Source organism: Ischnura elegans, chromosome 1 (assembly GCF_921293095.1).
Source record: "Ischnura elegans chromosome 1, ioIscEleg1.1, whole genome shotgun sequence".
Classification (NCBI taxonomy): domain Eukaryota; kingdom Metazoa; phylum Arthropoda; class Insecta; order Odonata; family Coenagrionidae; genus Ischnura; species Ischnura elegans.
Window position 1 is genome coordinate 17,533,167 of NC_060246.1, and position 26,125 is coordinate 17,559,291.

The following is a 26,125-nucleotide window of genomic DNA, read 5'->3' on the forward strand; positions in this document are numbered from 1 at the left end:
AATATAAAAATTATCCACTGCTTTTGTATCAGTTCTTGAAAATGAGAAAAAGAAATTATACATAAATCATTCTTATTCCTTTTCTTGAATCATTCTGCAGGCGACTAAAATAACATTTTTTCTCGATAGCTCTAATATCTCCGTTTCCACAAAGTCCTTGCAAATGTTCTTCGTGCAATCCAAGAATACAGACACTTAGCATCGGAAAACCAAGAAAGAGGTTTTCCATTATTTTGTACAGCAGGCACAGTTAGTTATTGTTTGCTTCTTGAGCCTTTCAATTTCTTCAGCATCATCGAACGGTAGATGGAGAATTTGCTTAGTACATACTAATAATACTGACCGGTCTCAAGAGTTATATGATTTGACATTGCCCTTCTCATATGGGGTCTTACAAGAATTGCAGCTATCGATTTAATGATATTAACATGTTGCGTACCGGGGTATTTAAATTCCTAGGAATGCAGATTCTGGGTGGAGGTGTTGAGATTGGAAATATGCCGTTGGTTTAAACATGGTTAAAAAGCTAATGTTTAGAATATAACTTTACCCAATCAAACGTTCTGATGCATCAATCAATATGAATAAATCGAGTGTTAAATCGTGTCAAACCTTTCTTATCACCTGTAGACTGCTGAAACAAAAAGGAGTTGACAAAGAAAATATAAAATTTTCTAAAAAAAATACTGCCATTCTGATCTTGGCCACCTTCTTGTCCTTCGGCTGGATGTGTAGCTACAGCACATTTCGTCTAAAGCATTTACACCACTCTTAGTCGCGTAGTAACACTCTGGTCTCCCTGACTCATTATCGCCACTCCCCAGTCGTGTATTGATGAAATTAAGTAAACAGCCTTATTTCTTTTGAGGATATGTGATACTAGAGTCATGTTGACCGAGAATCCGTAAGGTGAAGAGCCCATTATGTGCCCTTTTGATGGCAACAAATCATTAGGTCTCTCTCTCTTTTTTTATGATTGTATCAACGCATGTTAGCCCTTTTTCTTTTATACTTCAATATAAGTTCAGTTCAAGTTTATAATTCAATATAAGTTCAATAGATGTGAACCAATTATCCACCGTGATATTCCTGTGGGACTCAATCATTGGCTCAGAAAGATGGAGAACTGACTGACTGGTTTGGTTTTGATAGCTTTTTGTACATCTATGACAAACCTATCCCATTTGTGCCTTTCCCTGCATAAAAATGTGTTAAACAAATAACTGTTTTCTGCATCAAACACATCATTTTCAAACCATACTTGGTGGGCTTGCTAGGTATAATATTTAGAAACGGCATCAGCCCCTGAAGGCAATTAATATTTCATCAATATAAGTAACCGTTCCCAAGGATAAGCAAGGTAGGGAGTTTTTTTCCTAGAGAGCAAAATAACTTTGGAATTGGAGCTATTGGGTAAGTTTTCTATCTGGGCATTGGATCCGCAGTTATCAAAACGGAGACTCGTAAGGAATAAAGTAAACTGCTTTCCTGACATTACTGATAGGAAAATTTCCCTTCCAGTGCCACCTGTGGCAGATATAGGCAGTTCTAAATGTTGCAAATGTCTTCATAATTAGATTTAAAAATCGTAGATAAGCTATAAGACCAATAAAGGCCTCTAATTCCATTAAATCAACATTAGGTGGCCCAGGCCTGTTACATATCCCTTTTATACTTCTCTCTTATTGCTTGAAACTTTGTGTTTGTCCAATGCAAAATCAATTGCAACATCCATTCATCAAAAATCTGAGATCAATAATCAAGAGGCTTAACATCTTTACCTAGTTATGTCGTGCAATCCTACAAACCATGTTTCTATGTATGTAATGATGTTAAGGTGGGGTTTACAAATTTTCCTCTTTGGCTCACGTGATGACTATATAAGAGCGATTTCTCTAGCATAAAAATTTCCTTTCCTGGGGAAAAACATTCAATACATCACTTCTTTCATCATTGGTGCTCCCTCCTTCACTATCTGTTGCATTAGTTGGAGGAAGTCAACAGGCTTTTATACTTCTTCAATAACTACACACTCAAAGGGTTTTTCTGGTTGCTTTGAAAACAGCCAACAAAAATAGTCAAAAATACAATTCAAACATTTGCAGACGTAATGGCACTGGCACTTCAATGCTTTACTCTAGGTGTTTCCCAGACCCTTGTTATCTCTCTTGGCAGTAAAACTCAATAATAAGATGTTCTATCCCCAAATATTTAATTTTTCAGAGACTAACTGCCAAAAGAAGGGCACAAATGAATGATGAACTACAGGAATGGGAGAGCAAAATTTTGGGTTTCTATGGGTTCCGTCACTCTTACAAAATGCATTACATGCATTCAGACTGCAAGGGGTACGAAATAACCAATGGTCAATTGTAATTGGTTATAAAATTAAAAGACACTTAACGTTAAAGGAAAAAAATGCCTGACATTTCAGATAAAAACTGGATTTCATTTGTAAAGCATTCGCCTTCAGGAACGACTTGAAGAGTCATTTATTTTTACATAATGTAATTCAGAAAAATAAAGTACTTTATTATCCAGGTTGTGCTAATAAATGTGCTTCTCCTAACAAATTATTAACTATTCCTATAAATTTGAAAAGTCATTTCGAATTTCTTATAACAACTTTTTGAATCACATCCACCAGCATTACGTTTATTGACTGCTGACCATAACACCTTGTCCTGTTGTGTCCACAAATATCCACAAGGAGGAATGACACCTTGGTAGCTTAACTGGCCAAAGAACTTGACCGGAAATCGGGGAATCTCGGTTCAAATTCTGGTCAAAGCAAAAGATTTTTTCTCTGTGGATCTGTTGCACAATTTTTGAATTGCAGGTGACACTCAAAAAAGTTATCACCATGGCTAGTCCCGGGATACTTAAAACCATTCCTTCGTTCTTAGTTTTAGAAAGTTTTAGCATAAATTTAGGAAAGACCAAAGATTTTGATGCTGTACTCATGTGCTACCTTAAGGAATGAAATTATTTTTTATAAAGAATAAATCATCAGATATATTCTATGCCAAAATTTTTATTCATTTCAAAATCGACTTCATCACCATCATGCCTCTCTATTGAATAAAGAAGGCCGGTACCATCCAAGGATCATCAGGGAGGCAATTGAAACTGCCAAAACACCTATGAATTTCAACCGTGAAGACAGCTACACTCTCGCCAACATGTGGTAGCGGGTCTTCCAAGATCTCGATCAATCAGGGCACACCTCCACAAAATACCGTATATGTCTGAATATAGTCCCCCCTTTTTTTCCAAAAATGCCCGTGGTAAAAGTAAAGGGGGGGACTATATGCGAATGCATTTTTTAAACTTTTCCCGAAACTGAAGCCTCAAAATTAGGGGGGGGGACTATATTCAGAGGGGGACTATATTCGCAGAAATATGGTAGGTGCCAAACAGGGTATATATAAGTATGACAAATTTCTGCATAGAGACTTCAGTGGACCTGAGGAAGCCAACTGAAATGTTGGCAAAATATTGTCCAGAAAAATGGACAAATTCGGAAGGAAACCCAAAAGAATCACTGCCTATTGTCATAATCTCTGCAGAAGACTACTTAGAAACTTCATCATCATCAATTTACAACTATAATGAGAGGTGTGTAGATTTATGCTCCTATTAACCCATCTTTATTTAGGTGCACTTTAACGACATATTGAAAACCTGTTGTAAGCAATTTCCTGAGATATTATGCAGAAAATTTCCAGGTTGTGGTTACCCTGAAAGTCTTGTAAGAAATATTTTTTATTAGTTGGCTCTCACCCCTTGAAAATGAAAGCTCATTGTAGAAATCGATCGGAGCAATTTAAAACCTGTGTGTAATGTATTAAGTGCTTTCTTTTAACATTAACTTCACTAGCTAAGGGTTTACAGCAAGTAGTGATGCATTGGACATGAGGAAGATCTCAATAATGAAGAAAAGAACATTCCAGTTGAATCCATGACGCTTCAAAGACCATCCTCTTTTTACTTGATCAGAAAGAGAACATATTTGTTGTGTGCCACTGAGGTACTTATTATGTGTTTGCTTCATCTCCACCAACAGTAAGCTCGGGAATGTCACATATACTACTTACTCCTTGAGAGAGGAAGAGGCTAACATTAACAAGTTTTTAGAATCTGTGAAAAACACTAAGACTCTTTATAAATAAGTTAGCATGTTATAACATGAAGGCTCACTATCAGATTGACCAGATAGGTAAGTAATTTTCATTATACTATTTGTACCTGTGCCATGACTCCTGAGTGAATATTCGGCTGTGTAAGACACATTTTTTAGAATAATAATTTTGATTGATTTGATGTAAAATTTTCTGTTTGCAGGTGTGTTTTATTGCTGCAACTTCAAATTAATATTCTATAGTTTAAATAATTTTAACTACTCAATTATTGAATGGTACCATTTGTTTGAGTTTTATATGCTCCATTCTGCATTTGGAATCACTGGATCCCAATTGCATAGGTTAAACATGCCTAATCTATTACCGGCTATCCATTTGTTATCAGTTAGGGGAGGGTCAGAGCTGCGAGATGAGATACTTCCCTAGGTTAATTCAGAAAGCAATATACCTAATTTGAAAAATGCACGAATCACTTCAACAAAGAAGACAGATACAAACTTACAGCAACATACAATAATACCTTGTAAATGAATGGTGGAAATTAAGAAATGGCACAAACCATTTAGTTTTGTTGAAATGACACATTGCAATATTTCCACTTACAGATTTATTTTACACTACGCGTTTCGTCGTTACAGCGACATTTTCAAGTGTGAAAAAAGTCTTAAAGATTTTCCTTATATATCATGGTGCTTGAAGGGGGGGGAGTAAGATGGAGAATGGGGTTTGGGTGACGAGAAGTGAGCATATTGAGGGCTGTGGGGGGTTGGAGGGTCGTTTTTAGGGTCTCGAACTGAAGGATCTTCTTCAGATCCATGGTACACAGACTAGTGAATATTCCTCTCACAGAAGAAAATTTCCTCAGAGAACTTAACACCATCAAAACAATAGCGACTCACAATGGATACCATACAACACTAATTGACAGCCTCCTGAACAAAAAACAAAAAGCAATAGAACTAGTGACAACACTTGCTGAGGCATCACCCAACGAAGAAAATACACACAGATGGTGTAAAATACCGTTTCTCGGCCCCCTATCGTACCGCATAGCAAAAATAATTCCGAAGGAAAAATACAGAGTTTCGTTTTATACACCGATCAACATAAGTAAAATCCTATCAAATACAAAAGAGAAAACCGAAATAATGAAAAGAAGTGGGGTGTACAAAGTCTCATGTGGTTCATGCAACGCGGCATATGTCGGACAAACTGGCCGTAGTTTCATAACCAGGGGTAAAGAACACGAGCGAGCTTTTAGAAAAGGGGACGACCGATCGATGGTGGCAAAACATCTCTTGGAAACAGATCATTATTGCAACTTTGACTTAGAAATACTCCACACGGAAATAAAAGGCAAAAAATTAGACTCCCTGGAAATCTTAGAAATCCAAAAGTTAAAACAGAGGAACATTCCATTGATGAACGAAAATCTTTTTCATTACCCCTCGCCGTTACTAGCGATACAATATCAAAAACACAGACACATACAAAATACAGATCTCCCATGAAATGCCAAAAGTCATTCCCAGCCGCCCCCCCTTTTTTCTTGACACATGTTTGGACCCTAGGTTCCCAACCGTCACAGTTGACCCCGAAAAAAAAATACGTTACTATATCCAAAGGTTTTTTAAAAAAATTTTGTACAAACCCTTTCCACACTACACCCCCACTTTCACACCGCAGAAGAACAGTAGAAGAAGGACACGAGGTCAACTACCCAGGAGGAGAAGATCATCTGGGCGAGGATGCTATCCTGACAACCACAACCCGAAAGAAGACAGTGAACGAGTGCGGGGTACCCTCACCCATCCTAGAACCTTTCTTTCCTTCCCCCTCACCCTCCTTCAGTTCGAGACCCTAAAAACGACCCTCCAACCCCCCCCCCCCCCCCCCCACAGCCCTCAATATGCTCACTTCTCGTCACCCAAACCCCATTCTCCATCTTACTCCCCCCCCTTCAAGCACCATGATATATAAGGAAAATCTTTAAGACTTTTTTCACACTTGAAAATGTCGCTGTAACGACGAAACGCGTAGTGTAAAATAAATCTATAAGTGGAAATATTGCAATGTGTCATTTCAACAATATTACGAACTTCCACCACATCGTGCCTAACATCATACAAGACAAACCATTTAGGGCTGGTTTTAAAATGTCTGGTTAAAATTTTGTGAGTATGAAAACTTTAGTTTACTCATCCTTGAGTTTAAGATCATGAGTTTGACGAAACATTATTTTGAACTATTTTTACTCACTGCCACTTACTAACATTCTCCAGCTAAGGTTTTGGCTGCACCATGTTCCAGTTAACACTAACCAGACATTATAAAACCGGCCCTTAGTCAGCTCAAGTATAACTATCAGTGAGAATATAGTGAATTTATCTTTGACTTGAAGATGCCTCCATGAGCTGAAGAGAGAAGTTGTCCCAGTAACAGCAACTTAATGGCACCAATTCCAAAAGCTGAATGAAGCAGTCAACTATTCATAGTGGAAACCTCAAAGCCAATACAAACTTTTAGCTTTATGAAACATTTTAAGTAGATTGCTGGTCCCAGAAATAGGAATGTGTCATATGTCCAGGTATTTGGAGAATAAAAATCTTTTCAGGTGGATGCTGTCATTGATTAAGTTCAGGATTGGTACAAGAAAGGTACGTATCACCACTATACTGATTGATATCGGAACTGAACAACGCATACTGAAATTCAGAGGGAAGATATTCATAAATTAAATAAATAGCACAAAATGAGGTGGAATAAGTGCTTTGCTTTGACTTAGATGAGAACAGGTCGTGTGATAATTCCACATGTAGTTCAATCTAGTAAATGGCAAAAATTACTGATCTCAAAATTAATAAGCATGGGATGTACTAATTAAGGGATCAAGATGCATAGTATTCATGTTGAGAATTTCTCATATGACACAGCAAATACTTCCCGTACAATTTAAAATATAGAAGAACACAACATGTCAGCATTTAATTTTTAAAGGATAGAGGAATAATATACTTCTTTTATGAACAATGCTCATTCTAAAAACAGATTTCAGCTGTTATAGTTAAGTAAAGACGAAAAACAAGAAGAAAGCCATGGGTGGTACTTCAGCGCAACTGAACATGGAAAATGAGCCCTGTGATGCCTTGTGAATTTTTGGTACTAAGTACAACTTGATAAATTTCAATTCTATTTACAATTTCTATCCTGTATTTTCAAAAAGTAAGCGTGTGTACTATGTGAGAACAGTATTTTGCTTGGTCTAATTTCTAGATTTGCCAAATGATGAATTATATCTCAATTCAGACAAAAATCATGAGGATGAGGCAAATATTGTTCATCCAGTGGACCACACTAGTTAACACGCACAGACAATAATAGCTTCATTCAGAAAGACGTTCAAGGCACGCCATTACTGACTTGAGTTAGTTTCTTTAAAACAACAGGTGGATCATTGAAAATATTAGTGTCTTTGGAGACGAATGATACTATTTTCAATGGTTTTAGAAGACCAAACTAGAAGATGTGTGAGTGTGTTTAGTGCCATTGCAAATATTCTTCATAAGTTTCATCAATCACCATTCCCATTATGTGCCAATGGGCAAATTACATCCGCTTGAATCAAAAGAGGTGCCCATTATTGGCCATGCATCAAAGGTCACTGATCCATGTGCTTTGGTTCCATAGTTGTAACCATATATGTGATTTTCCATTTTGAGAAATGATGAAGCTATTCTCAAAGGATCATGAATTATTTCCCTGGGTTAGCTTCTGAGATTGAATTGATTTAATTAAGCTATCACAATTCATCAAGAGGATATTCTTCCACATCCATAACTTTAAGAGAAATCGGTTATGGAAACCTGACATGATTTTACACTATATTCCTTATTTGAGATGAAAAGGCCCTATTGGCATATCTCTAGAATATTCCGCATAAGCATAAGAAGAAAAGTAATACTCATGATTATAACGATCCAACCATGCTCTCACCCTAACACACTATAAATACATGGATGAAAGGAATTATGTAAATCGGTCGCGTAAAAAGCACAAAAGGGTCACCGCCAAAACGAATTCTCCATGCACCTGAATAATTTAACGACCAGAGAAAACGATGTACGCATCATATCGTCGTTTCACCGATAAACCCTTGTTATGTTTTATTCAATTCTTTTTTAGTACTATACTTATTTAGCTGACGTACTTCATGAATGGCAGTAGTTACAAGTATTACTCACCCTAGATTTTGCCTTTTGGAAAACATGATTCTCCATTTCCATGCTGTTCTTAGACGTTGGCATTCCAGAGCGACGGATGGCTTCATCACTGAAAATAAAAATTTAATCTGTCAATAAACACCATCAAAACAAAAAAGAAATAAATAAACCATCAAAACTGTAAGCGTTTGTTAGGATAACTGTAAGTGACAGAAAACTCGCGAGGTGAACTTAATAGGAACTGCGTAATTGCAGTCCATTAATCAACACATCGGTCGAAATGACCGACGTACCATAAACTTCAACATAAACGGAAAAAAAGGTGGGCACTTACATTTTCGTTACCACACTTTGCCTAAAAGTGGTGGTTCTCCAAGATGTGTCCTCTGCAGCCATTTTTACCGAAGGTAACTCAACGATCAGACAGGAAGGTTAAACACTACTCAATAGTCGACAAATTCATTCTTTAATGCAAACCATAAAAAAGCTCCATTTTTTTCCAACAGCACTACTATCCTCGAGGGCAACACCACGGCACCGCACTCAGCAAACCCTGCGCTCCACTGCCAACCGTAACCACGACTAACTCCGAAAGTAGTTAGCCTTAACCAACAGAAAGAGGCCACATTGAATCTTCTGGTCAAGGAGATCACAATATCCCAGTCTTTGATAAAGAATATAATAATTTTCTCATCAAACGAAAGTGCACGACTATGAACTATACGAATGCCAACGGCCCTATAGACACATGCAATGATCGCTCGCTGACAGCGTTTCTAAGCGTCTGAGCGGAATGCGGACTGATACGTCACCGCAAACTCAAGCGGTGATAGAGCATAGTGCAGGTGACATGTTTTGCCGACCCACTCCTGCCCTTTCTGTGACGTCACGTTATGTAGCTCGCACAGTATGGTATAAGAGAACCGAGAGCATTGAGGAGGTAATTAAAGCTATTCGATAGCTATTAGGCTCTTAAATCCTTAAACCAAATTAGCAAGAATTACCGCTAAGAATGATATCCTTATTCTATAAATTATTTATAATATGCACCGATTGCTTCCCTCTCAGCCTTCCATGACCTTCCTTGGTAAAACTTTACGTTTATCAAGATACTAATACGAATATTATCAGTCAGAAATCCTTAAATTTATACCAAAAAGTCAAAATTTTTAATTAAAAACGAGAGATTAACGAAAAATTCTTGGAATATCGAAACTTCCGTTTTCTATGACGTCACTAGTTACAGTTGCGATTCTTTTTCTGTGACGGCTCTAGTAGCTACATGCTCGGAAGACAAAAGACGTACTAATTACGATTTCGTACCAATTTGTATTTTATTGAAATTGATCTCTGCGGATTCACGGACAAATAATTATATTTTATACATCTCAATGGTCGACGCGTGACGACGGTACCGATTTGTTTCACGCATTGATGTTTAAATTCCGTGATACAGTGGGTGCAATGACACTTAATAGAGATTTTATATCCTTCCACCGATTATACATGCTATGAGCCGGCCTAATGGGCGCAAGCTTGTACCAGGTATAATCATAGTGGTTCTCTTTACTTCTTGGTTAACAAACACCTAGTCCGTCCAAACTTACGTCAATTTAATTAAAACCCCCTGTACCCCAGATTAATGCAGCTATCGTTCAATGACGTAAGAAGATTTAATGTTTAATCTGATCCAGTGCGTTGTCTTTTTTTAATGTTCTAGCGTAGATACTGCGAAAATATATATTATTGATGTTGTTGTATTCTCTTCCATTGTATATCATGAAAGATGTGTTTTTCTAGATTTTTTCAGCAACTAGCAGTTTAAAATGTCGATTCTTTCTAACTTTTGGGGAAGTTTCGTTTCTCGTTGGGACAAGAATCAATTGTTTCGTGTGTCTCTTTATGGTGGCAAGTCTTTCGTCAATACTAGTTCGAACTGGAGTGAACGTAGTGGATTTCCCTGCGCACACATATATGCTAACAAGCTATGTAGTCAACCCTTGGATCGACGAATGTCGGGCGTTGTAAACGAAGAGAATTCCTCGCTCAAGTGTGGAGAAACAACTCAAAAACTTGTGAAAGTGGCTGTCGTGGGAACACCTAACGCTGGCAAGAGCACCTTCATCAATCAAATAGTTGGAAGAAGGGTGCATATTGATTGTTATTTGTTAGTCTGTTTTGTTATATATCCAATTTTTGGAAAAATGTTCAACCCTTTGGCTAAATTTTACAGGTTTGCTCCATATCGAGTAAAGTTCACACAACGAGGAACAGCGTTAGAGCAATAATGAACGAAGGAAATTCGCAAGTCATATTTTTGGACACACCGGGCCTCATCAGTGCCAGTGAGAGTAAAAGGTCTGTAACTATCATGTTAAACTAAACTATTCGTTTTTAATAATCATTAGCTTGCAAGGTTAGCAATCATGTACTTTCTTTGTTAAACATTGGACGTGGCAATTTTCAATTGCAGCAATTTCAGTTTTTTGACATTGTAATTATGATTTTATACCTTTGAAATTTGCTTAGTTCAAAAATGACACCTCTCTCATGAGGTCAGTCTTTCGCCTAGAAAGGTGTCTTATACCTTGGAAGTAATTAATATCTCATTTAGGTTCTCTTAAAATTCAATTCTCATTTTCATTGTATCTGGCATATGTTTAGTCCAAGCGCTATTTACTGTGTAAATTATTATATTATTGGCATTAATTTTAGTGACAGCGTATTCGGTAGGAATTTATTATTATTATAGTATTCTACCGATTAAGGTAGGTTTTCATGGAGTATCTCCTTTTCCTTCCAGCACTGCCTTCTTTAATTCACTGTAAGGCCTACTCTCCTTCAATCTATCTAAAAATCCTATTCTTTTCCTTCCCCTTCCTCGTTTACCTAACATTCTACCCTCTAACACCATTTTCAACATCCCCTCCCCGCTAAGCACTAACTCCATCCATACCTTCTGTCTCCTGCGTATCTCATCTAAAAGCTGCCTCTCCTCGCCAACCATATCCAGCACTTCGTCGTTCCTTTTCCTCTCCGTCCATTTCACCCTCTCCATTCTTCTCCATACCCACATCTCGAATGCCTCCAATCTTCTCTCGTCTTCTTTCCTCAGTGTCCACGTTTCCGCACCGTAGAGAGCTACGCTCCAAATCAAACTCTTCACTAACCTTTTCTTTAAACTCTTACACAACGATCCTCTCAGAAGCTCCTTCCTGTTCATGAACGCCTCCTTCGCTAATGCTATTCTCTTCCTGATGTCCTTACTACTGTATCCGTTTTCCTCTAAGGTACTGCCTAAATAGTTGAATAGTTCAACCTGCTCAAGTTTTTCACCACCCACCTTTATCTTGAGTCTCACATTCCTCGCTCGTGATGCTTTACAAAACCGCATAACCTTAGTTTTCTTGTGATTAATCCTCATCCCATACTCCTCGCAACGTTCGTATAACGCATCCACTAGAGCCTGAAGCCCCCTCGCTGACTGGCTGATCAACGCCTGGTCATCCGCGAATCTCACTGATTTGAACATCATTCCTCCTACTTTTATCCCAGCTTCTAACTCATCCCACGCTTCCCTTACCATCTCCTCAGTGTACACGATAAAGAGCAGCGGCGATAGAGGACAGCCTTGCCTCACACCTCGGCCAATACTTGCCCACCCAGATTCTCCGTCCGCTACCCTCACTTGCGCCGTCTGGGCCATATAAAGATTACGAATCAGTCGTCTATCCCTCCAATCTACACCTATTCTCTTCAGAATATCCATCAACTTTACCCAGTTCACCCTATCAAACGCTTTCTCAAAATCCACGAAACACGCATATACGTCCTGGTCATATTCTAGGTTCCTCTCGACGAGGGACCTCATTATTGCTATTGCATCACGAGTTGACTTCCCTTTTCTGAAACCAAATTGATCTTCGCCCAAATACTCGTTTGCCCTCGCCTCCATTCGTCTGTTCAATATCCTCCGCACCACTTTCGCCGCATGCAATATTAAGCTGATAGTCCTATAATCTCCGCATTCCACAGCTTTCTTCTTTTTCGGAAGCGGAATTAAAACCGTCTTTACGAAATCTTCCGGCCAACATCCCTCCTCATAGATCCTAGTTCGAAAAACCTTTTCTTACTATCCTTCCCTAGATTCTTAAGAAGCTCACACGGGATATTGTCCACGCCTACTGCTTTCCTAGCGTTCATATCACGAAGTGATCTCTCTATTTCCGAATCTAATATCTCCGGCCCAAGGTTATCCTCCTCCACTGCACTTTCCTCCTCTAGAGTCAATCTCTCTGGTCTGTTCATTCCGTCTTACAGGTCCTCCACGTATTCCTTCCATCTACTCTGTACCTCTTCTCGCTCGGTTAGCATCCTCCCATCTTTAGCCTTAATTTTAGACATGGCTTGTCCTCTTTTGCCACCCGATAGCGATTTAACTTTGGCGTACAACTTCTCCATCCTTCTGGAACTTTTCCATTTCCTCGCACTGTCCTTTCCACCAAGCCTCCCTTGCCCTCTTAGTTTCACGTCGTAATCGATTATTCAGTTCCCTGTACATTCTTTTTCCCTGTTCTGTGTCCACGTTCTTCCACTTCCTCCTCTCCTCCATTTCCCTTATCATGTTCTCCGTTATCCACGGCTTCTTTATCCTTCTACTGTCAACGTAACCAATTGACTTCTCCGCCGCTTTGACTATTCCCGTTTTAATTTTTTCCCATCTTTCCTCAACAGTCTTAGTACTTTCAATCTCTCGTTTACTAATGTCCACTAGTTCCTGATATTCTCTCCTCATACTCCCCTTCAGGGCTTCTACGTTCCATTTCTTCGCCTTCCTAACTTTCATAAGTCTTTTGAATCTTACGTTGCATTTCATGAGCACTAGATTGTGGACCGAATCCGCATCTGCTGCGGGGAAGCTGCGCGAGTTTTTCACACTATTCCTAAACCTCTGTCTTACCATGATGTAGTCTATTTGATATCTCCCCACATCCCCTGGACTTTTCCATGTGTACCTTCGCCCTTTATGATGATTGAACCACGTGTACTTGTGATGAATAATTTGTTTCTCCTACAAAATTCTGCTGCTTTCTCACCCCTGTCGTTTCGTGTGTTATCGTGTCATTGTGTGTGTTATCTCTAATGTGCATTCGCCAATGATGATAATTAGTATTACTGGTGAGTACTTATTAACTACTGGTGAATTATGTTTAATTACTTATACTCAAAGTTATTTTCTGGAAAGGAGCTGAGGGGTTGAATAAGAATAAAATTTTCAATCATGATCTCACATTGATTCACCACAAACAGATGCTCCACATTTAATGAAAATGATTCTTGAAACTACATCAAAAAAGATTTTGTGGATGGCCAATAGACCTATCAGCTGGCTGACTGACTTTAAACAGCTAATTGAGTGACTTTAATCAGCTGACTGGCTGATGACACATATTCTACATTCAACTGTGAAGCAATGAATATTCATTCCTTTAGATAGAAAAATTCAGGTGTCCTTCTCTTGTAAACCTCTCCAACCTCAGGGTTAACGGTAAAATTCCATTAAGTTAAAATTTATGCTAGGAAAACTCCAAAAAAACTTATGAAATTCTGAAGTTTACCTCAGAAAAGCTAAAGGAAAACTTCAAACTGGTTGAGATTTACCTCAGGAAACTCGGAGGTTTCTCTGATGTTTTTAAGCCTTTCTGAGGCAACGTTTCTAAGGAAACTAGTTGAAGTCAGTATAGAACAATTACTGTATTGACATTTGAAAAGGTTAATTAGAGTAGGTATGTTGCCCAAACAAAGACAGTAGAGTACAGTGCATCTGTTATAACCAATAATAATCTGTAGGCTATTGCACGAGTTACATAGTGCAGTGGAAACAGTGAGAATATGTATAATTGGTCCAATAAAAACAGTAGAAGTCTGTTGAGTACAGTTGGCCTGTTTTAACCAGTAGAAGTCAGTAGGCCATTGCACTCATTACAGTTCAAGACTGTAGGGATGCATTAAGATAATATCATTTTCAATAATATGTAGACACACACAAGTACCACTTAATAGATGGTGCTGGGTTGGTGAAAACTTGGAAGGTTGGTGCATGAAGCAACCTGCATCCTTTGCCTTCACACACCACCAAGAGCCAACAAGGATGAACGCAAACTTGATGGAGCTACAGAAGCTGGAGTCAATCAAATTCCAGGGAAGGAAACTCACATGCATGCACATGTTGGGTTGTCAGAGTGCTTTCTTTCGTACTCCATGGTGAGGTATTTCCTCTCTTTCAACTCATATTTAGACTCACCATTCATGACTCACCCTTCTATTGTTCAACTTTTAAATACATAAGTTAAGTAATTACACCAAAATTTTTCTATTTGGAAATCTATCGGCCTCGCCTTCTGATTTCACCCCTGGCAACTTAAGAAAAACACCATGGCCGGCTCATTCACCTGACCTAAATACATCGCAGCAAAATCATGGGTGAGCCTGTTTAAAAAGTTTGAAGAAATGGATGATATCTATTTTGGTCTCAAGTGCATAATTCGTAATAGTATTTCATCATCATTTTAATAAATTTGGTCATCATTTAAAAGTATCCAGTAATAGCTTTTTTTTGAGTCATCTGCATAAATTTTATTGATGCATTCTATCTGTCTGCTAATCTTAAATCCATTAGGACCTTTTCACCCTGGAGTTCGACTCCAGCTTCTGTAGCTCCGTCAAGTCTGTGTTCATTCTCATCAACTCTTGGTAGCGTGAAGGGAATTATGATGCAGTTTGCCTGCTGTGCCAACCTTCCAAGTTTTCACTGACCAGGTCCCATCAGTGATGTGGGGCTGATGGATGTGTACATATTATTGAAAACGATAGTACATCAGAGAGCAGTAGAAGGCCAGGGTTCCCACTCAACCGTGAAAACCTTAAAACCGTGATTAAGCCGTGAATTTTGTCTACCATGAAAAAACCTGGAAATAACCGTGAATTTCGTCATAAAAGCTTAGAAATTTCACAAACTTGATTGTAGAACCACGATTGACTGATTAAAAGATCTAAAAAATCTATGTTTTGATCATGTTTCAAGGCCGAGTCAAATGCAGGTACTGTGCACGCATTTTTCTGCAAACGCATATTCGAAAGCGCAACTATTAATTGGTCCGTGTGCCATGGCAGCACATTGACCTTAAGCCTGCAAGTGGAATATGTTAACCCTGGCAAAAAATCAGGCACTTCTTCACTTCTCTGCCACCCTGCTCTCTCCATTTTCCCACTCACACCCTTTAGCCGGACCTGAATTTTTCTTACGATAGCACTTTCATTTCTGCATTTGCATTCAAGGCATCTGTTGCGTTTGTTACATTTTAGTTAACGTGCGGCCGATGATTGTTACGTGATCAATATTTCTGCCTAAAATGCCTTATCTACAAACCGTGAATTTGATGACATTTATACCGTAAAAACCTGGAAAAAACCGTGACTTTTATAATGTAGTTGGAGTGGGGACCCTGAAGGCAGTAAAAAAATATTATTGAAATTGGTGGACATTTTTATGAGGGTGAAACCATGGAGTGACTAGTGTTTATCCTGAAGTAATGATGACAGGGTGCTTCGAATTCTCTTCTTACATACAGTCAAACCTTAAAGACAAAAAAGCAAAAAGAATATCATTTTTTGATGCTGTTAATAAATTATGTAGTACTTTTTCTCCTTTTGCCTCTTAAGTGCTGTATTCATAACACTAAAATTTGTTTTAAAAATACTCAATCGTTAATATCTGTCAAGAGCTGCCATAAAGAGAGCTCATGAAAATGATGTAAAGTATATTCAAGAATTGTTATGAGAAAAAATTCCCCTGGACCTGGAATCGAACCACGGACCTTTGGCTTTCCGGGCCACTGCGCAGACCACTACGTTGTCCAGGTTCTTTAATTCCCATGGCAGTTATACAGAGGCTTATGGCACTAGGTGATGTAAAGTATGTTGAAACCAGATGAGCAAGAATAAAAAAGTTTGGAAGCCTACTAAGTCATCTCTCTATTTTTAAGATAAATTTTTGCAGTATAAACTTGTTGGCTATCGATGATTTAGTGCCTTTGTTCTTCTAGCTTAACGCAATTCAAAATATAGAATCAAAAGTAAGCAGGAAGCGTACTTAGAAAAATTGGATTTGTTATACATTCTATCTATGACATAAGGATTTGGTCTGGATTTAAAGAAGAATTCATTATATATCTAATTAAGAACTTATTCCTTCTTTCTTTTAGGGATGTGCGAAAGCCAAAGGTTTTACTCAAGTTGAGTTTATTATTTGAATATTATTAATAATAAAACTATATTGAATTACTCGGCATGGCAGATATTGACTATTAACCAGGCATGTCCTTCAAAACTACGTTTTTCTCTACGTTTGATAAGCGATTACTATATGCAGTATAAATCCCGTGGGATACCCACTCGTGGCAGTAAATTTAACGCGCCCTCCGGAGCAAAAAACCCCGCGTGATCTTTTCCATGTTCACCTCTGGGGTACTGACGTGACGGCGCTATGCTTACAAAAAAGCAAACGGGAGCATTTTAAAAATACGTCACTAAGGGAGAAACTCCCCTGCCTGCTGCTTGTTTTTGACCAAGGGTTTCAGATGACTGACTCACGCTGAAAACCAAGGCTACTCAGTTCCCCTTGGACTTGCGACCGGTGAAGGGGAGGAGGGGAAGATAAGAAGTTTGTGTAAGAGGCGCACCCTCATTTTCGGCTGCTATTTCTGAGAAAAAAGGTGCGCCTCTTACACTCGCTTATACGGTAGTTAAAATATGTAACATGGTAAGATGAATGTTGGTCTGAACTTATCATGCTTTATCTCAAGCAAATAATTCCCGCCCTATTTCGCTGATGTAGACATGGGTATTGAATTTATCCTAAATGGAAGCAAAAATAATAACAGTTGTATAGCCTTATAAAAAGCTTTTTAAAAGTATTAGTGGCTTTGAATCAATCACCAAACATCTTATGTTAGTTGATCATGTGTGGTATTAATACTATTTTAATGTTATATTTCTCCATTAATGCATGTATGCACTTCTTTCTCATGGTCTCTTTTTTTTTTAAGAAAAATATCTAAAAGTTTCAAGCAACTTACTTCACCACTCCTCAAGTGGTTGCTGTTGAGCATTAGGTTCCATTGTTTCCCTTTGAAGGAACCATATTAAGCATTTATCCCTTAAGTAAGTGACCTACAAGTTGTTCTTCTTGTGCATCTTTTTGCTGACTGATCCTCCTGAAGTACAAACTTCGTAATTTCACCTAAAATAAAACTTAAATGCCATAAATTTTTATGATACAATAAAACTTTGGTGCATGATCAGTTATTTCCCTGTGAGGATGTCTCATGGAAATGTAACTGGTGGGGCATTAAAGTCTTTCTTTAATGGAAAAATGATTTCATTGAAGTTTTAGTGAAATTATAGTTTTCTCTTAATTCCAAATTCCATTTCTCTTAAAGCAATACCACTTAGCCATGCCATACATTTTGTTTGATCTTTTCTCATCTTCCCTACGTTTAAATATGTATGTCCTGCTAAATTTTCAGGCATAATTTGGAGAAGTCATTCTTTGTGGATGCTGAGCTGTCCATGGCAGAGTCTGATTTAATCGTTGTGATTCATGATGTGTCCAACAAGTGGACTAGAGACAGACTGGACATCAAAGTCACCAGACTTTTGCATTTTTACTGTAAAAAAACAGCTGTACTGGTCATGAATAAGGTGTGTATTTCTTAAAAGCTTTGTAATCTGAACTCATTATCTTTGTTTGATGTCCAAAAATACTAAACTTAAGGAAAAATGTATCTTTTTTCTTTTTTTTTTTAATAAAGGTCGACTCACTGCGCTCAAAGCGAAAACTTTTGGATCTAACTCATGGGCTCACTCTCGGGTCTTTGGTGAGCAAGAGTAGTGATATGATGGCTGCTGGGAATAGTTCATTCCCTCATATGAGTGCAACTCCTCTGCAATTGAATTCAACTGACCGCAATGCATCGGAGCACAGTGGAGCAGGCGGTTGGCCCTGTTTTGAAAACATCTTCATGATATCTGCTCTGAAGGGCGAAGGCATCGATGCTGTCAAGGTTTGTTTTCAGGTTTTATTGTAGGTTGCATGTGCAGAAATGAGACTTTGATTGGAGGGGCTCCCTCTGTCCATCTGTCCTATGAACTGCATACCTTGCTACATTCCTCCCTCCCTCTTTCTCTCCATGTTCTAATCACATCCATTCTGATGTGGATTAACGTCGTCGTTTTTTTTGGGATGGGAGGGAATGGCTTACTACTTCCCTTGGCACCTTGATGGTATGCAATGCATGCCTCTCAGCATTAATGTGACTGCGTATTAACAAGTGGCTTGTACACATTCTTCAATTATTTTTAACATATTTTGTTGAACTGGTAAAATATGTAAAAACGTGCATTGAAGAGTCACCTTTATTCCTACCATCTTCCCTATTTTTCTAGATTTTTCCCAGAATTATCAGGGGTCGGTCTCCCTCACTCCCCTTTCCTTAATCCACTATTGCATCCATTGCCATTCCAGCTGAATTGGTGTTAGTGCATATGTCATTGTGCCTTAACATTCCAACACCCTCAAATTATAATTTCTTTGATTGTATTTGCCCATTTTTTTTGACTAAAGGAAATAGCAATTGGGAGAATATTAACCTTAAGTTTTATATTTTAAGGCTATGTTTATCCTTTCTCCTCAATAGCTATCCGTTGAAAATCTTTTTTTGATACTGGTGCTCAAAAGTTGGGCTTAGTTATTTTCTCCTTGTATTTTATTGAATGCTTTGAAATGTAGATATTACATATTATCCAATTAGTGCCTAAATATGATATGCAAGTGTATTAATATGTCTTGGACATTGAATAGGAACCAGCTGGGGTCAGTTCATTCAATATGATGTCTGTCATGCATCTCTCAGAATTTATGTAGCTTAGAGCTGCATGAGTTTCTTAGGCTTGCCTTGTAAACAGTTATTACTAAAGAAGTTATAACTCAGACTCTAAGATTCATTAAATTGCATCAAAGCCATCTCTGCTGCTGGTCTGACCATAGGAACAAAGCAAAGTAGGGCATGTCTTCCACTCTACAAGAGTGAATTTGGTACTTCAATTAATTCATAATGAACAACGATACGATATTTCTATGGATTTAACAAGATTTCCCACATTGATTGTGAACTTACATCTATAATAATATTTCTTGCTGGTTAATAATTAATTTTTACTTTGGCAGTTATGCTTGTTTTTGCTTGGTGATGTATTGGGAGGATAGGGTAGATATTTTTTAAATGTGATATCCATTTTTTCTATCTATTCTTCTATGAATTTGGTAATTGCTGCTGTTGATACTGAATGCTTGATGGATTTGAATCAATTATCTTTGTTAGTTTTTTATTCCTGAACTTGCCTCTCATACATTGACTTTTAATTCACGTAGAACAATAGACTAACCTGACTGTGCACGAAAACTAAGCACATACTGGGTGGATGGGGCAAAAATTTGCCGCAAATGAAATCAGGAAATTTTTAGAATAAATCTTTTGATTTTTTATAAATACACAATTTCATTGTAGAAAAGTCACACACAAAAATATTTGACGGAGGATGTGTGTAAGGAAAATTTAAACTCTGGCAAGATAAGCTTTGATAACACCGTGGCATTTTTCTTTTCAACTCAAGTAATATTCATAGTTTTCCTTTTTATGGGACTCGTGAACATTTAAACATAAGATTCACAAGCCAAAGGATTTTTTAAACAAATTGATTTCATGAACTTCTTGGAAAGAGTTGCTTTTCTGCAATGGAGCTGATGAAGTCTATAATTTATGTTTAAAAGTGTTTACAAAAAGCATTTTGAATGCCAGTGAGATATTTTCATCCAGTGCTGCAAAGTATCAGGCATAGAAATTAGGTAATGAAATGATCACAAATATCACCTTCTCAAGCAAATTTTTTTTGTGAGGTTCACCTTCCATTGCATATCAGGCCCATTTCTGTTGAAATTTCTAGATAAAAAATAAAGTCAGTGTTAAATACGATTCATTTATATTAGTTCAATATGCTAATTGTTAAATAAGCAATTATGTAGCTTTTATTATGGCCTTAAGCAAATTTTCATTCTACTAATATGTAATGAAGCTTAAAAAAAGTAATCCTGGAAAATGATGAACTTGAGAGATCAGCTTCATCCTCACTGATGACCTCCATAGCTTTTTCCACAGATGCCAAGCCTAGATAATGACTCACAGCTAACATTTTGCTATGCTTGCTTGTATTAGAAAGTCAGTGCAATCTCAGTAATTAGACATGTACACGCAGTCATGACATGATGAGATTACTGATAAATGCCTTTTCACTGAAAATATTGTGGAAAACAAATTCAATTTAAAGTAATAAAATTAATGAGCTAAACATATTATCAGTAATTATAAGTAAATGACATTTTGCCATTGAATTGCGAGGTAACCTTTGTGGTTGTTGTACTTTTTTTTGTCTTTTCGAAATGAATATTTTTTTCTTTACACTGGAAACTAGTGTATAGCATGTGTTGTGATGTCCTTTATTTAATTTGTTAAGTTCATGCAAATCACGTGATGCCATTGGTTCCCATAAAGTCATGGACGTTAACCAACATTGGGCCATATTTGTTTTATTTATTTTCACACCTACAAAAACAGCACTTTTTTGCCTTTACATCGGGGTTTTTGATAACAATTAGCAATCGAATGTGTACAAACATCCATGCCCTGGATAAGAATAACTTACCCAGGCGGAACTCAAACCCACGACCTTTGGTTTGGCAGGCGAGGACTTTACCCCGCCTCCACCGAGGCCGGCCATATGACCATTATGTTGTGTTATGCATAGTAATATTTGTTCATTAATATTTAAATTCTGCTCACATAGGATTACATATTTAGTAAGGCCAGAGTGAGGCCATGGCAGTATCCATCATCAGTGTTCACAGACCAGAAATTGGAAGATTTGATAATTTTGGCCGTCCGAGAGAAGCTGTTGGAGTGCTTGCCCCAGGAAATCCCTTACAATATAGAGACTGAGCTGGAGTATGCCAATATTTCTCCTACAGGTAAGAGGATAGGACAAGTGGTGTGTGCAGTTTGAAAGTAGGAATGGGATGTTGGAGGGTTGTTGAGGCCTCTGCCTATTCTTTTGAATCCTCTAGACAGGGAACCGTGTTTTGGGCATGTGGTAGCCCCAAATAGGTGACCCTTGCTCAAGGACTAGTTGAGTTGTCCTAGTGTGTACATAGTTGCATCCAGTTCAACCCCTTTGCAAGCCTGAAAAGACTGATATGGTACCTCTACAAATTCCCTTAGCTTTTGATGTAACTATTTTCAGTAACTATATTGATGGCATGCTAATCACATCTTTGTTTGAAAAATGTGATTAAGAATCCAAATTTCAAAGGCAACATTTCCTGTCATGTTACTAAACTATCAACTTTCGCTTCACTCAAAGCAATTGACTAGCAAGTATTACGAGGGGGGACCCAAAAATAACCAGACATAATTTGAAAAAAATTCAAAATTAAATTTTTTGTGTTACAAACACTAGTCACCTTGGAAGTCTCCATTTAAACTGATACATTGGTTGAAACGTTTTTTCCACTGTGCAAAACACCTTTGGTACTCGTTGTTTCTGATTTTTTTTCCACATTTTCATCAGTTCTGGTCCTGGAAGGTTGGCCCAGGCGTTGAATGTCTTCGATCGACATGTTGACACGTTTGAATTCCGAATACCACTCGTACACTTCAGTTCTGTTTAAGGTGTGTTCTTTATAAGCTGTAGACAAAAGATTAACCGTGTTGGGCTAAATTTGACATAGCAGAGAACAAATTTTCAACATTGCACGCTGTTCTCGAACATAAGCCATTTAAAAAATCGAAGAGATCAAAAAACTCTTTGAATTTAAGCTGTCACAGGGGCTTGCTACAACCGTCTAAAATCACGCCATTTTGCATACTGACTCAGAAATGATGAAATAACACTCATCTAGTGGGAGAAGCCCAAAATATACGAGTTATGCACACAGGGATTTCCATCCGGTTATTTAAGGGTCCCTCGTAGTTATAAAATTATGGGCAGAATGACAATTAAGGAACACAATGAGTTTCCAATGCCAAAATAAAAATAACAGTTTGTAACTAATAAAATATTTTATGCATGGAATATGCTATAGTAGCACCTAAAAATTACATAGCAGAACACAAAGAATGAGGTCATCACTATAATGACACACTTTGAGTTGCTCTGGTTCATTTAAAGTAATTTACCTGTAAAATATATGCTCAACGACATCAATGGGTTGGAGTGGAGTGATAGTGCAGATTTGGGAATGCACTTTTATAATTGGAAACATGAAATCAGGCAAAGACAGAGTCCTACTATGTCTTATATGATGACATCATGCCTTGAACATCACACAGTTCATAATATGAATAAGTGGTAAATTATTCCTCAGTTCATAATATGCATAAGTAGTAAATTGTTCCTAGTTAATGTTTGTAAGACCTTGTAGCACCAATGTAGAATTATATTTAAAATTTTATTTTTTTCATGGAAAGCTTATATTTTATGAGAAAAATAAGATACGTTCTTCCAAAGTGTACTAAGCCAGAAAATGCTTTGAACCAATGTTTAAAAATGACAGCCTTTATATAATTGCAATGTAAATCCAAAACAAAAATAAACTGTGATGTCCAAACATTTGATCATCAAAAAATTAATTTTTTTTTGAATGGCCTGACAACCACCTTGGGTCACTTGGTACAGATGAACCCATTTACTATCAATCAGGGTCGCAGCTAGGAATTGAGGCTAGGTTGAGGGGGGGTTTTAGGCACAACTAATACCTACGGGTGTGGTGGTATTGTATACCTACCAGGGTAAGCAGGAGTTGTGGGGGCCCTCCTCCAGAAAAATTTGAAGAATAATGTTTCAAAATGGCGAGTTTTACGGCTTTCTGAGGGATATTTGAGAAATCCTTACACTATTCTATAGTTAATACTGATCCAATTAAGTAAAATGGATTAAACTTAAAATTTCTCTCAGCTCTTAGGGGGTTTTTATCCCCAAAACCCCCCCCCCCCTCGCTGCGCCACTGCTATCAATTCAGCATTGAATTTTGAGATCCTTAAATCTTAGTTTTTTGCTTTGTAAATTGAATGAGGATGTGCATTGAACTTTGTATTTCAACTGTCTTGTTTTGTTGGTGTTTACGATTTGTGTGTTGTTGTTTCATTGTTGCCAGGCAATGTTGTTGCCGTTGTATTAGTGAAATGTGCTTTTCTGAGACACGCCAAGATGCTGCTGAGCGCACGAGGGAGCAAGATAAGGAGCATTGCAAAGGCAGCGGAGGAGGCCCTCGAATCCACTTTCATGGAGAATGTGCACTTGAACCTTGTGGTGCAGACAAAGAAATGAAATCAGCTCTGGCGAAGGGTTGTCCTGTGGTGAGTGTCCTTGTATGAAAATCAGATCAAACTTATCTACCATCGCCATCATCTGTGGTCTTTATGTCTCATCTTTTTTATATGTATTTATGTTCAATTCTAGCCTTGGCAACTGATGTTGTGCAGAAAGAAGTCTGTGCCAACAAAGACTCCTTCGGTTTTTCCGGCAAGGGTCTTGTGGTTGGCAGCTTTGATCTATTGGCCATCATCATTTGATAAACAGTCATTGACTTGTAATTTGCTCAAGTGTGTGAAAGCATTGAGTGTGGTGCTGTGGTATTTGCTTGGATGTTTGGGGGAACAGTGAGATTGCTGTGTTGCGATCGTACTGGCACCCCCACCCCAGCGGGTAGATAGCCATGCTGTGGCATGGATTTATGAACATGGATGTGCTATGGAATTCAGGTCACTTGGGCCTTGATGTTTTGATTGTGGCTTCAGAGTAGGTTCAGGGTCCATTTGACAATGAAGAAGAACTCAACTGCATTCTCTGAGCACTTAAATCGCTGAAATAAATATTGTCACTGTGAAGACAACAAGAGTGCAATGTATGTGTGTTTGATCCAAAGCTTTCCCAGTGAATAAATTTTGTGAAGTTTTTGAAGGCCTTCTCCCTGTTGACTTGTTCTCTAGAAAGCGATTCTTAAGGTTTGAGAATTGATGCTTTAATGTATTTATATACGCTTATATCTACTGTAACGGTTCGAACCGCGAGAGCCGCCCGCTCGCCTCCCATTCGATCTCCACCGGACATGTGATAATAAATTCCCCAATTCCCAAAATATAAGAATGAAAAAATGAGCCAGTGAGAACTGTAAGAGGCAGTATGAACAACAAAGGAAAAGGAATTGATAATGGGGTACTTTGACTTTGAGATACTCTAAAGAATCGAGGTGAAAGTATTGTTCCAAAGAACATTTCAGGTCCTAAAAAAAATGGTCAGGTCTTCACTCAGGCTGTAGAGAAACTTTAGTCTCTCAATTCCTCGATAGCTGAATATACCATTCAGTTGTGAGTAATTTGCCAGTGTTGTATCTAAAGGTTTTTGTGTCCACAATTTTTAATTTCAATTGTTTTCATTATGTACGTGGTATGCAGCATCCAGCATTAAGCTTGAGATGATCTGTAAAATGTAAATAGTAGTGAGTTGGTGTTTACCTCATTATAGTGCCAATGGAAGTCACCATTATTTCTTTGTAAACATGGAAGTGATAGCTTAATATTTTTAAAAAATCATTTAGTTTAATATTTGCGTGAGTAAGGTGAAGATAAATATTATTATTTAGTATTATTTTGTCCGTTATACTGCTAGAGGCCTTCCACCAGCAACAAGGTCCACCATTTTCTATCAGAGTCAACCCATCACATGCTTCTTTGGGTGAAACTCGTACACTAAGTGTGCTACATGGCCCCTGTTATATCTTTATGTTTACAGCCACATTTATTTCAAACACGATACAATGCACATGTTACTTCCATTACTCCATCTCCGATAGCGGGAGAAAACAAAAGAACAATCAACCAAACAGAAAACAAGCAATGCCAACCTTTGTGGTATGACAGCCCCCACCCCCCAACATAACTTCATAATTAAGTTTGACTATTTAAGTTAAAATATAATGCAATTGGCACCACCAGGGTGGCATTAGGGCACCATGGTGGCTCCATCTGACACTGGCCTCAGTGTGATCCCCGCATTGCATATGCCTTGGAAATAGGAGGGGTGAGTCCAGGAAATAGCCCTGTGTCATATTCTCGAAGAACTTTACTGGCTAGGTCTCAAAATAGAGCGGCCTCTAGCGTAATTGCTAGCAGCACTGGGCCTGAACTGTGGCTGCCCTATTTATCTGCGCTTTCACTGCACCCACTCCCATTGGTGGGAGGCCACCAAGTACAGCTCTCTCTGTAGGCAGTGGCTAGAAGATGAACCTAGAGGTCTTGACCCACTGATAGGTCCCACTGCACAAAATGAAGTACACCCATGACTCACTGGTAGGTTACACTGCAGTCTGAACCCTAGAAAGGATATTTAGCTCCCTAGTGAGCATTTTGAATTATCAGTGTTTTCTACATTAGCATGAGTCCCAAGTACTTATTAACAGTCAACACCAGCAATGGACACTGTGCAAGCAAGTCAGCACAAATTGTAATTCCAGTAAAAGAGCAGATTTCCCTGGGATAAGCGAAAAATTTAGAATTCATGTCTAACTTCAGATATATAAGGTAAGCTATGAAT

The 26,125-nt window shown here is 38.0% G+C and overlaps 2 protein-coding genes across 5 annotated transcripts in view; one reads left to right on the forward strand and one right to left on the reverse strand.

The window, feature by feature from the left end:
- Positions 1–9,168, reverse strand: part of LOC124155542 (mediator of RNA polymerase II transcription subunit 15) — a 72,442-nt gene extending 63,274 nt beyond the window's left edge. Inside the window, exons 1-2 of the mRNA XM_046529453.1 lie at positions 8,697–9,168; positions 8,384–8,471 (exon numbers count right to left, since the gene is read on the reverse strand). Of these exons, the coding sequence (XP_046385409.1) occupies positions 8,384–8,471; positions 8,697–8,758 (150 nt within the window). The 5' untranslated portion in view covers positions 8,759–9,168. The remainder of the gene's footprint in view (positions 1–8,383; positions 8,472–8,696) is intronic.
- Positions 9,169–9,579: 411 nt separating this feature from the next.
- LOC124156376 (GTPase Era, mitochondrial) lies at positions 9,580–24,489 on the forward strand. Of its 4 annotated transcripts, none has more exons than XM_046530932.1 (8): positions 9,580–10,055; positions 10,163–10,509; positions 10,596–10,720; positions 17,950–18,124; positions 18,235–18,486; positions 21,323–21,503; positions 23,688–23,889; positions 23,993–24,489. In XM_046530932.1, the coding sequence occupies exons 2-7, from the start codon at positions 10,189–10,191 to the stop codon at positions 23,858–23,860; spliced, it is 1,227 nt and encodes a 408-aa protein (XP_046386888.1). In that variant the 5' UTR covers positions 9,580–10,055; positions 10,163–10,188; the 3' UTR covers positions 23,861–23,889; positions 23,993–24,489. The 4 variants fall into 4 exon arrangements, with proteins under 4 accessions (XP_046386888.1, XP_046386878.1, XP_046386870.1 ...); XM_046530922.1 differs by having other exon boundaries at positions 9,580–10,025; XM_046530914.1 differs by having other exon boundaries at positions 9,580–9,907.
- The last annotated feature ends 1,636 nt before the right edge of the window (positions 24,490–26,125 follow it).

Bases quoted from the DNA above. Each gene is read 5' to 3' on its own strand.
- LOC124156376 (XM_046530906.1), top strand. From the start codon at position 10,189: ATGTCGATTCTTTCTAACTTTTGGGGAAGTTTCGTTTCTCGTTGGGAC. The intron at 10,510-10,595 runs GTGCATATTGAT...TAAATTTTACAG, and splicing joins ATCAAATAGTTGGAAGAAGG to GTTTGCTCCATATCGAGTAA. The intron at 18,487-21,322 runs GTTTGTTTTCAG...CTGCTCACATAG, and splicing joins AAGGCATCGATGCTGTCAAG to GATTACATATTTAGTAAGGC.